Source organism: Callospermophilus lateralis, chromosome 1 (genome assembly GCF_048772815.1).
Source record: "Callospermophilus lateralis isolate mCalLat2 chromosome 1, mCalLat2.hap1, whole genome shotgun sequence".
Classification (NCBI taxonomy): Eukaryota; Metazoa; Chordata; class Mammalia; order Rodentia; family Sciuridae; genus Callospermophilus; species Callospermophilus lateralis.
In genome coordinates, this window is record NC_135305.1 from 196,706,304 (window position 1) to 196,718,954 (window position 12,651).

At 35.5% G+C, this 12,651-nt stretch overlaps 1 protein-coding gene across 1 annotated transcript in view; it reads left to right on the forward strand.

The window, feature by feature from the left end:
- Positions 1-12,651, forward strand: part of Fbxl2 (F-box and leucine rich repeat protein 2) — an 85,160-nt gene that overhangs the window by 42,037 nt on the left and 30,472 nt on the right. Inside the window, exon 5 of the mRNA XM_076843213.1 lies at positions 6,225-6,319. Coding sequence (XP_076699328.1) covers positions 6,225-6,319 — 95 coding nt within the window. The remainder of the gene's footprint in view (positions 1-6,224; positions 6,320-12,651) is intronic.

Genomic DNA, 12,651 nt, shown 5'->3' on the forward strand with positions numbered 1-12,651 from the left:
TTCACCCAACAACAGCTGAATTCACTTTCTTCTCAGGTATTCATGGAAAGTTCTTTAAACTAGACCACATTTTTTTTTTAATAGAATCATAGACAATTCTCTTTTTCTTTTTTTTAAAGAGAGAGAGAATTTTTTTAATATCTATTTATTTTTTAGTTTTCAGCAGACACAACATCTTTGTTTGTATGTGGTGCTAAGGATCGAACCCAGCACCACACGCGTGCCAGGCGAGTGCGCTACCACTTGAGCCACATCCCCAGCCCACTAGACCACATTTTTAAGCCACAAAGCAACTTAGCAACTACAAAAAAAAAAAAAAAAAATGACATAATTCCTTGTAACTTATCATAATGGAACTAAATTAGAAATCAATGCCAAAAAAAAAAAAAAACCCTGCAGAAACTATGAACATATGGAGATTGACTGATACACTTTTGAATGATGAATGGGTTATAGAAGTCAGAGGAGAAATTTTTAAAATTCTTAGAATCAAAGGAAAATAGTGATACAATATACTGTAACCTCTGAGACACTATGAATGCATTTCTAAGAGGAAAGTTTATAGCTATGAGTGTTTACATAAGAAAATCAGAAAGATTCCAAATAATCAACCTAATGATAAATCTAAGGCCCTTGAAAAACAAGAACAAACCAATTCCAAAACCAGTAGAAGGAAAGAAAAAATTAAGATTGGAGCCAAAATCATTGGAATAGAGAATTAAAAAAACAATACAAGGAATAATGAAATGAAGATTTGGTTTGATGAAAAGACAAAGAAGATTGATAAACTTTAGCCAAATTGACCAAAAGAAAAAGAAGACCCAAATCAATAAAATTAGAGATGAAAATGGAAAAATCACCACAGACATTGCAGAAATCCAGAGGATCAGTGGGGATTATTTTGAAAACTTACATTCCAATACATTAGAAAACAGAAGAGATGTATGTATTTCTAGACACATGTGACCTCTCAAAATTAAATTAAGAGGACAAAGAAAACTTAGAGACCAATAATTAGCAGTAAGCTAGAAGCAATAATAAAAAGCCTTCCAACAAAGAAAGGCCCAAAACCAAATGGATTCTTAGCTGAATTCCATCATACTTTTAAAGAATAACTAATACCAATGTTCCTCAAGTTAATCCATGAAACAGGATGAATTTAAGGAACCAGTATCACCCTCATACCAAACCGGATGACATATCAAAGAAAGAAAAGTACAAACCATAACCCTGATGAACTTAAATGCAAAAATCCTTAATAAAATATTAGCAAATCATATTCAGAAATATTACTATTATGTTATACATCATAACCAAATTAGTTTTATTCCAGGGTTGCAAGGATGGTTTAACACAGGCAAATTGTAATTCACCACATAAATAGAATTACAAATAAAAATCATACAGTCATCTCAATAGATGCAGATAAAACCTTCAACAAAATTCAGCACCATTTTTTGATAAAGTAACTGAAGAAACTAGGAATAGAAGGAACTTACCTTAGCATCATGAAGGCTTGCATATGACAAACTCAAAACCAACATCATGGGAAAAACTAAAAGCATTTCTTTAAAAAAAATCTGGAACAAGACAAGGATGTCCATTCTCCCCTACTCTTATTTAATATAGTAGTAGAAATTCTAGCCAGGGCAATTAGGCAAAAGGAGGAGATAAAAGAGACGTATCCTTATGGGGAAAAGAGATTAAAAGTAGGAAAGGAAGAAGTCAAATTACACTGTTTGCAGATGATATGATCCTATAATTAGGTGATCCAAAAACTTCCACCAGAAGACTACTAGTTAATAAACAAATTCAGCAAAGTAGCAAATTATAAAATCAATTTACAAAAATCAATAGCTTTCTTGAATATACCAATAATGAATCTGTTGAGAAAGGAGGGATGGAATAGGGACAGTGGAATGAATCTGAACAACTTTCCTATGTACATATATGAATGTACCACAGTGAATCTCAACATCATGTACATCCACAAGACTATAAAAAGCTACAAGCAGTGAAAAGAACAGTAGAGTAGGGGGAAGGGAAAAGGAAGAGGGAGGAAGGAAGAGAAAGAGTAAGTACTAGGGACTGAATTAGAACAAATTTTATTCCATGCTTTTATAATTATGTCAAAATGAATTCTAATGTTATATGTGACCAAAGAACCAATTTTCAAAAACCAAAACAAAACAGGAAAACAATCCCACTCAGAATAGCCTAAAAAAAGTGAAATACTTGGGAATAAATCTAACCAAGATGGTGCAAGACCTCTACAATGAAAACTTTAGAATACAGAAAGAAAGAAGACCTCAGAATTCTTTGGATTAGACAGAGGGGAGTGAAAAGAGGGGAGGGGACATGGGAGTAGAAATAGTAGAATCAATCGGACATTATTGCCCTATGTACATATATGATTACAGTACCTATATAACTCTACATCATGTACAGCCAGAAAAATGAGAAGTTATACTCCATTTATGTATGATGTGTCAAAATGTATTCTACTGTCATGTATAACTAAAAAGAACAAATAAAATTTTTTTTAAAAAAGACCTTAGAAAATGGAAAGACAGCCCATGTTCGTAGATAGGCAGAATTAATATAGTTAAAATGGTCATATTACCAAAAGCAATTCAGTGTAATCCCCATCAAAATACCAATGATATTTTTCAGAGAACTAGAAAAAGCAGTCTTAAAATTCATATGGAAAAATAAATAAAAGACCAAGAATAACCAAAGTAATTCTAAGCCAAAAAACAAACAAACAAACAACAAAACAGTGCTGGAAGCATCACCATACCTGACTTTAAATTATAGTACAGAGTTACAGTAATAAAAACTGCATAGTACTGGCAGGAAAATAGACACATCAACCAAAGGAACAGAATAGAGGGCACAGAGACAATCCCACACATGTACAATCATCTGATACTAAACAGAATGTGCCAAAAATATACATTGTAGAAAAGACAAATTGTGCTGGGGAAACTGGCTATCTGTGTGTAGAAGAATGAGAATAGATTTTTATCTCTTGCTCTGCACAGAAGTTAACTGAAAATAGTTCAGTGACGTAGGAATTAGACCAGAAACTGCAACCCTTTGAAGAAAATGTAGGGTTAACGCTCCAATATATAGGTGTAAGCAGTAATTTTCTCAGTAGGACTCCTCAGGAAAGCTTGGGAAATAATGCCAAGAATTAATAAATGGGATGGCATCAAATTAAAAACCTTCTGTACATCAAAGGAAACAATTAAGATTGTGGAGAGTGGGCTGGGGTTGTGACTCAGCGGTAGAGCACTCGCCTAGTACATGCGGGGCCCTGGGTTCAATCCTCAGCACCATGTAACAATAAATAAATAAAATAAAGGTATTGTGTTCAACTACAACTAAAAAATAAATATTAAAAAGAATGTGGAGAGAGAACCTATAGAAGGGGAGAAAGTCTTTGCCATCTACTTTTCTGACAGAGGATTAATGTTCAGAATATATAAAGAACTCAAAAATCTCAATACACAAAAAAACTCAATCAATAAATGAGCAAATGAATTAAACAGACATTTCTCAAAAGAAATACAGATGGCCCCAAAATGAGAAAATGTTCAACATCATCCGCAATTAGGGAAATGCAAATCAAAACTAAACTGAGATTTCATCTCTAGTTAGAATGGCAATCATTAAGAATACTGGGCGGGGATTATGGCTCAGTGGCAGAGCGCTTGTCTCGCAAGTATGAGACACTGGGTTCAGTTCTCAGCACCACATGAAAATAAATAAAATAAAGGTATTGTGTCCATCTGCAACTAAAAAAGTGTTTTTTTATAAAAAAATACAAACAATAACAATTGCTAGAGATAATATGGAGAAAAATAAATACTTTTACACTGTTGGTGAGATTATAAATTAGTACAATCATTATGGAAATCGGTATGGAGTTTCCTCAAAATACTAGGCACAGAACCACCACATGAACCAGCTATACCACTCTAAATTATGTCATTTGCATATCTTATATGTGGGAGCTAGAGAGGGAAAAGGAAAAGTGTGTGTGTGGCGGGTGTCTCATGAAAATCAAAGGGAGATCAATAGAAGAAAGACACCAGCGGGGAGAGAGGAAGGAAGAGTAATGATATTTGCCAAATTATAATGTAGTATCATGTGCATGTACAAATTTGAAACAAATATCACCATTATGTATGATTATAATGCACTAATAGAAAATATGGGGGCGGGGAGAAGAGTGTTATAAGTAACTTGAATAGTGGGTTTGGGACCAGCATGACTCAAAAGGTTTCAGAATAAAACATCCAGGGGTCAAATGTCACCCTTTCCTTAGTAAGTATAGTTTCTCTGAAGTTAGGCATTCTCCATGCTTTTGAATTTTGGATATTTGTCATTAGTCTTCGTAGTTATTAAAGATTCTACATGGCCAATAATGAGAATCAAGTAGTATGTTATCTAAAAGTCATAACTGTAAGGATCTTCTGAACCAGTTTTAGGCCTTATTTTTTTTTCTAAAGCCCTTCATTCTAAAATGAATGCTTACAACATACTGTCTTGTAGATAAGTTGTGTGGAATATTGTATTTGGAAAGGATTTGTTCTTTTATTCCCTTTAGTTGGAAACAGCAAAGCAGAACATTGTGTAATTTTTTAATTCTAGTACAAAAATTTTTGCTCCAAAGAAAAGAGCACTAGAAAGTTTATAGAAATATAACTAATTTGCAATGGGAAAAATATGTTGGGTGCTTCATTTGTAGGCATTAATGAGTATTTTGCTGTTTGTTAGCTATTTAAGTATTAGATTTCCAAGTCATCATTTTTTTTTCCCTTGTGAAAAAGATTTTGCAGTTGTCTAGAATTTTGTTTCAAAATATAATTAACTTATTGCCCTCAACAAGGCATAATTCATGGTAGCGGTATCAAAATTTGGATTTTTAATTCAATTGAGATAAATGTTAGCCAGGTAACAATGTGCATGAGCCCCATTTTGATGATCCTGTAGTTTGCATCCTAGAGAATTCATAGTGCTTACACCTCAGTGCTAAGATTAGTGTTAGTGTTTAACAAAGTGCACATACTGTTTGAAAAACAATAGTGGCCTTTTTAAACATTTTCTCATTTGCAGAGGTAGGGGTTAATAATTACTTTTAATTAGTTATTATTTCAGAGGTAGGGGTAAATAATGACCCTTTCCCACTGCTCATTCTATGTTCCTTTTGCCATCACATGCACCTCAGTTCTCCTGGTCTTTCTGACCTAGCCATTCATTCCTGAAGAATCTTGTCCATTGATAGTCCTGCTTGGCCTGGATTGTTTTAGTTTGCCACTGAGTTCAATCACAAGATGCTGTAACTCCAAGGGATCTAAGGGCTTCTAAGGGATCTTCTACACACCAAACATAAGTCTTCCTTTTCTCTATTGGATAGTAGTAGTCCGCGAGGTTTATATGTACATTAAAGGAGCCATAATAAGTACAAGAAAGGGGGCTGGGGATGTGGCTCAAGCGGTAGTGCGCTCGCCTGCCATGCGTGTGGCCCGGGTTCGATCCTCAGCACCACATACAAACAAAGATGTTGTGTCTGCCGAGAACTGAAAAATAAATATTAAAAAAAAAATTCTCTCTCTCTCTCTCTCTCCCCCTCTCCTCTTTCTTAAAAAAAAAAATAAGTACAAGAAAGTGTGAAATTGTTGCTTGATACTTGCAAGTGCTTCATCAGTGTTCTTTTTTGCCTCCTAGATCTCTCTGCTAGTACTCAGCAAAAGGTCCTTTTTTAAAGCAAATATATTATAATAAGGAACTGCTAAGGAGGATGGGGGAGCTTTTAAAATATATTTCTGTACTTTTAAAGTGGTGATTTTTGCTAAAGTAGGATTTCCCTTTTTAAGCAACTTTTAGATCTTGCTCAGTGGCCAGTGTTCCCACAACTGACCTCAAAGAACCTTATGATTGATGGAGTGGCATTGAGCACTGGGTAGAGGAAGCCTAACCCCAGGGCTAAGACTTTCAAAAGGCATACACAGGCTCTTTTAAAGATTACTCTGAAATGTGTTGCAATGCTTGCAAGCCCTTTTATGCACTAGGGATAGAACTGAAGTGCTGGAGGAATGTTCCAAAATATTTTGTTATACTTGGAAACATATATTCAGTTTTCAGATTTCTGGTTATTTTGTTATTAGATAAGCAGTATAAAAAATGATACTTTTTTCCAATTTTCTCCATTTAAGGGTCGAGTGGTAGAAAATATCTCGAAGCGATGTGGTGGATTCCTGAGGAAGCTCAGCTTGCGAGGCTGCATTGGTGTTGGGGATTCCTCTTTGAAGTAAGTCAAATCCATCCATTCTGTCATGGCAGCTGGTAGCTGACATTTTTGTTAGCAAAAATAAACTAAGCATATTATATACTTTTCTTCTAAGTTCTTTCAGTGGTAATTTGTAGAGTAATGAGAGAACCATAACTCTGGAATAGTAGGTAAGCTCCATTATTGTTAAGGATGTGAACTGTGGGACAAAGTTCATCTGTTTGTCAATATTCTGCATAGTGAGGTAGTTACAGGTCATGCATAGGACTGCCATGGCATTATGTGAAATAACATGTGGAGTGCCTGGCACATAATAATGTTATTCATTCACCTCTCCTGTAGTCCCTTTTCTACTTTCTCATCTTTCTGGTTTCTTATAAAATTATACAAAATTGAGAAAAAATTTGCTTAGCATAAGCTAGAATTTTGGCTACTTTTGATAGGATGTGATTATTACATTCATTTTATTATAGTTAGCAGTATACCTGTCCAACTAACTACACACACACACACACATATACCTGCACTGGATAGCATTGGAAATGTTAGCAACCACCACCACCACTACCCCCTTTTTTTGGGTGGTACTGAGGACAGAATCCAGGGGTGTTCCACCACTGAGCTATATCCATCCCAAGACTTTTGAGAAAGGCTTTCCTTGTGATCCTCTTGCCAGAGCCTCCCAAATTGCTGGGATTACAGATGTGCCACAGCATCTGACAACAAACCATTATTAAGAATATGTTCTTTGAGGTTTCTGAAGACAGACATGATCAGAACCTTCATGTCTTTATAATTGTGGTCTCTATTATTGCCTTTTCCCCCCTCTTATCCTGGGGATTGACTCTAGGGATGCTTTACCATTGAGTCACATCTCTAGACCTTTTTTAAATCTTTTTTTTTTTTTTTTTTTTTTTTTTTTTTAGTTGTAGGCAGACACAATGCCTTTATTTTTATTCATTTATTTTTATGTGGTGCTAAGGATGGAACCCAGTGCCTCACCCGTGCTGGGTTAGCACTCTGCCACTGAGCCACACCCCAGCCCTCTAGACCTTTTTATATTTTTATTTTGAGCAGGTCTCGCTTAGTTGTTGAGGATCTCACTAACTTGCCCAAGCTGACCTTGAACTTGTATTCCTCCTGCTCTGTCTCTCCAGTTATTGGGATTATAGATGTGTGCCATGACACCTGGCTTTCTTCAATTTTCTGCTTCATGATTCCGTCTTGGTAGGTTTTGGGTTTCTGGAAGTGCATTCATATCTTCTGGGTTACCCCAAATGTCAGCATACATCTTTTCGTGGTATTCTCTTACAATGTTTTTTATTTCTATGGCATCAGTTATAATGCCACTCTTTCATTTCTGACAGTATTTATTTTTCTTGATTATTCTAGCTAAAGGGGTATCAGTTTTATTGATCTCTAAAAAAATCCAACTCTTATTTTTTGCAGTTTTTCTATTCTCTGTTTCACTTACCTTTGCTCTAATCTTTTATTTCCTGCCTTCACCCAGCTTTGTGTTTAGCTTGTTCTTCTTCTGATTTCTTGAGGAATTATGGTGTTATATATAGCTCTTGTGTTTGAATTAGGATCTAAAAACAAGTTCCCTTTACTGTGTGTGACATATTTCTTAAGTCTCGAGTCTGTAACATCGCTTATTATGTTGCCCTTCTTTGTTCAAGTTATCTGGGTTGAATGTCTTGGAATCTCCTACATTTTGTATTTGCAGTGGTTTTTGGGATGTTCCCTCCCTCATGTTTTCTGTGGACAGGTAGAGCTAGCACTCTGGAGAGGTTAGAGCGAGAGGCTGGATGGATTCAAGTTCAACCTTTTTGGTGGGAAGATATTATTGCCTGGGTGATGCTAAGACTGACCTGTACCCTGGAGTCATCAGCTTCATCTCTCCACTAGAAAGTTCCTCATCTTTCATCAGATGATGATTCAGTAGTCATTGATGATTGTTGCCTAGAGTCATAATTTCACCAAGGATCACAAAATGGCAGCTTTTCAATTTCATCATTTCTCCTTTATTTATTAATTGTGGTTCTTCCACCAAGAATTCCCCTGGCCAGTTGGTTACTCTGAAAAAGTGTACAGCAAAAGCAAAATAGATAGATGCTAGATTCTTTCACTTTACTTATGAGTTATTAGAATCATGAGCTGATACCCCAAAACCTTCCAGCATGACCAATAAGCTTTTGTTTTGGGTAGGTGAGAATTTTATTATGAATTTGGATATTTTTAGAAAATGATTTTATTTTTTATAAAAGTAATGGGTCTTTTCATGCTCAAAATGTCCCTTTTTTTCCCTTTTTTTAAAAAATTTGTTCTAATTAGTTATAATATGACCATAGAATGCATTTTGACATATCATACATAAATGAATATAACTTCTCAATCTTCTGATTATATGTGATGTGGAATCAAACTAGTCATGTAATCATGTATGTACATAGGGTAATAATGTCTGATTCATTCTACTATCCTTCTGACCCTTCTATCTAATCCACAGTATTTCTATTTTTCCCGACATGCCCCCCTGCCTTGTTGTAAATTAGCATCTGCATGTTAGAGAAAGCATTCGGCCTTTGGTGTTTTGGAATTGGCTTATTTTGCTTAGCATGATATTCTCCATCTCCATCTATTTACCTGCAAATACCATAATCTCTTTCTTCTTTAAGGCTGAGTAATACTCTATTGTGTATATATACCACATTTTCTTTTTATCTGTTCATCTGTTGAAGGGCATCTAGGTTGGTTCCTTAGTTTGGCTATTGTGAATTGAGCTGCTATTAACATTGATGTGGTTGTGTCACTGTACTATGCTAATTTGAAGTCCTTTAGGTATAAACCTAGGAGTAACAGGGGTGATGGCCAGTGTCTCATTGGGGGGTTCTTCCTGCCGAGGAGGATGTAAGCCACCCTAAAACTTGAAGTCGTAAATAATTAGTTAAGAACAAAACACAAATAGTCAGAAATATATTTACATAAGCGAAGCCCCTGATAGATCTAGTCCACATGGGTGCTGGAACTAGACAAAGAAAAGATGGCTCCTATGGTTTATTTAAGGGGGTTCATCAAAGGTAGGGGTAAGGTTTCAAGGGCAGAGTCTTGCTTCTGATGTCTTGCAGTCAGTAGGTTGATTAACATTTTGGCAGGTCACACCCATCTCAGGTGCTGGGTGGGATCTTTGGCAGAGCTTGAGGGGGAAGTTCACCTACATCAGGCAGTCAATCCCTGTGGGGGTGCCATGGGAGGTTCCCAATGCCAGACTTACCCCCTCATTAGGCTATGATGTAACACAGTCCACGCACAGCCCACGGACAGCTCTCTACAAAGGAGTGGGATAACTGGGTCAAATGGTGGTTCCATTTCAAGTTTTCTGAGGAATCTCAGTATTGCTTTCCAAAATGGTTACACCAAAATATCCCATCTTAGGCAGTTGGAGTCCCTTCAAACTGGCATCTGTTATTGTGATGTGACTATAATTAATTATATAGTTTGGCTTATTTTGTACATATTCTACTACAGTTTTATATTAACTTTATGAAGAAGTCGTCCTGGTTCCTGTAAGGAGAAATATTTAGAGATCACAGTTTAGGTGCTAGATCACTACAAGGTTAGATTGCTTAAATTAGCTTGCTCCTGGCTAGTATCATTTCTAAGCTCTTGCATTGGGTATTGCTAGGAAATAAAATACTTGTTTAGAAAGGGGGTGGGGAGAAAATGTTAAGTGCATCCTAGTATTTCCAATTCAAATGGGAGATTACAGGTTTTAAAAATAGACTTTAATTTTTGCATCAGTTCTATGTTCTCAGCAAAATGGACAGTTGTAGATGTTTCCTATATAACCCCTGATTACAAAACTTTCTTTGATTATTTTTTGTCTTTTGTACTGAAAAATTTGGTTCCTGATAACTAATGTAATATTGCTTTTTTTTTTTTTTTTTGTACTGGGGATTGGCCCAGGGGTGCTTTATCACTGAGACACATCACAGCCCTTTTTATCTTTTGAGACAGCATCTTACTAAGTTACTTAGGGCCTCACTAAGTTGCCGAGGCTGGCTTTGAACTTGTGATCCTTCTACCTCAGCCTTCCTAGCCACTGGGATTGCAGGCCTATCCCACTGTGCCTGGCTGAGCACTTTTATGTTTACTGGTGATTTTTTTTTATTCTTCTGAGAAGTATCTGTTTAAGCTCATTTGCCCATTTAATAATTGGATTACTTATTCTTTTGGTGTTAGATTTTTCTAGTTCTTTATGTATTCTGGATATTAATGCTCTGTCAGATTAATTAGTTGGCAAAGATTTTCCTCCCACTGGGTTGTCTCTTCACTCTGTTGATTGTTTCCTTTGTTGTATAGAGACTTTTAAATTTGATGTAATCCCATTTATCAATTCTTGCTATTTCCTCAGCTATTAGAGTCTTATTTGGGATATATTTGTCTGTGCCAATAGCTTTAAACTTTCAGGTCTTCAATGAAGGGTTTTGATCTATTCTGAATTGAGTTTGGTACAGAATGAAAGATAAGGAGCTAGTTTCTTTCTTGCACATGTAGGTATCCAGTTTTCCCAGCACCATTTGTTGAAAAGGCTATGTTTTCTCCAACATGTTGTTTTCTCCGACAACAAAGGTATTTGGACACCTTTGTTGAGAATTAGTTGGATGAAGATGCGTGGTCTATTTCTGGGTCTCTCTTCTGTCCCATTTTTGTTACTATGGTTCTGTAATGGTTTTGAAATCAAGTAGTGTGTTGCCTTTGGCATCACTTTGTTTGCTTGGGATTACGGTATATTCAGGGTCTTTTGCACTTTCTTATGAAGTTTAGAATTGTTTTTTCTAGTGAAGAATATCATTGGTATTTTGATAAGAATTGCATTGATTATGTGGCTTCCTTTTAGTAGTATGACCCATTTAGTAATTCTCCCAACTGTGAACACATGAGTTCTTTTCATCTTTTAGTGTTCTCTTCAAGTTCATTCTTTAGCATTTTATAGTTTTGATTGTAGAGATCTTTTACCTCCTTGGTTAGATTCATTCCTAGATTTTTTGTTTTTTCAGGCTAATTCTGAATGCTGGCTTTTCTAATTTCTTTCTCAGCAAGTTCATTATTGGTGTATTTTTATATTGATTTTTGTATCTGGGTACTTTACTCAATTTGCTTATCAGTTCTAAGTCTTTTAGTGGAGCACTTTGCTTTTTTAAATTAGAGCTTTATAGTTATACACAGTGGTTGGGTTTATCTCAACAAACTCATAGATGCATGGTTTTGGTGGAATCTTTACTGTTTTCTAAGTATAGAATCAAAATCTTTAAACAGGGATCATTTGACTTCTTTTCTATTTATATTTCTTTGTCTTCTCTGGCTGCAATTTTAAGTGCTCTATTGAATAACAATGATGAGAGTCCACACCTTTTTCTCTTTTCTAGATTTAGAAGAAACACTTTCAGCTTTCCCCAGTGAGTATGATGTTGGCTATGGATTTATCATATATAGCTTTTCTTATATTGAGGTTTATTCCTTCTAGGTCTAGTTTCTTCAGGCTTTTATCAAGGAGTGATGTTGAGTTTTATCAAAGATTTTTTTCTACTTCTCTTGAGATGATCGTGTGATTTTTATTCATCATTCCTTTTATGTGCTGTATTATGTGTTTGTTAATTTATGTACGTTGAACCATCCTTTCATCCCTTGAATGAAAGTAACTTGATCATGGTGTACAATCTTTTAAATGTATTGTTAGATTTGATTTGTAAGTATTTTATTGAGAATTTTTTTGCATCTTTTTTCATCAGGGATAATGGGCTATAGTTGTGTGTGTATGTGCATGTATGTGTGTGTGTGTGTGTGTGTGTGTGTGTGTGTGTACACTTATCAGGCTTTTTTTTTTTTTTTAAGAGAGAGAGAGAGAAAGAGAATCTTTTTTGTAGATGGACACAACACAGTGCCTTTTTATTTTTATGTGGTGTTGAGAATCGAACCTGGGTCCTGCCCATGCTAGGCGAGCGCTCTACTGCTGAGCCACAACCTCAGCCCCCACTTATCAGGTTTTGATAGCATGATAATATTGGCGTAGACCAAGTTTGAAAGAGTTCTTCCTTTTCTATTTTATGGAATGAGGATTGTTAGTTTTAATTCTTCTTTAAAAGTCTGAGGGGTTGGGATTGTGGCTCAGTGGTAGAGTGCTCGCCTAGCACGGGCGGGACCTGGGTTCAATTCTCAGCACTACATAAAAAATAAAGGCATTGTGTTGTGTCCATCTACACCTAAAAAAAAAAAAAAAAAAAAAAAAAAAAAAGTTAAAAAAATTGTATGTGGAAAAAAATTAAAGGTAATAAGAATTAAAAAAAAAAAAG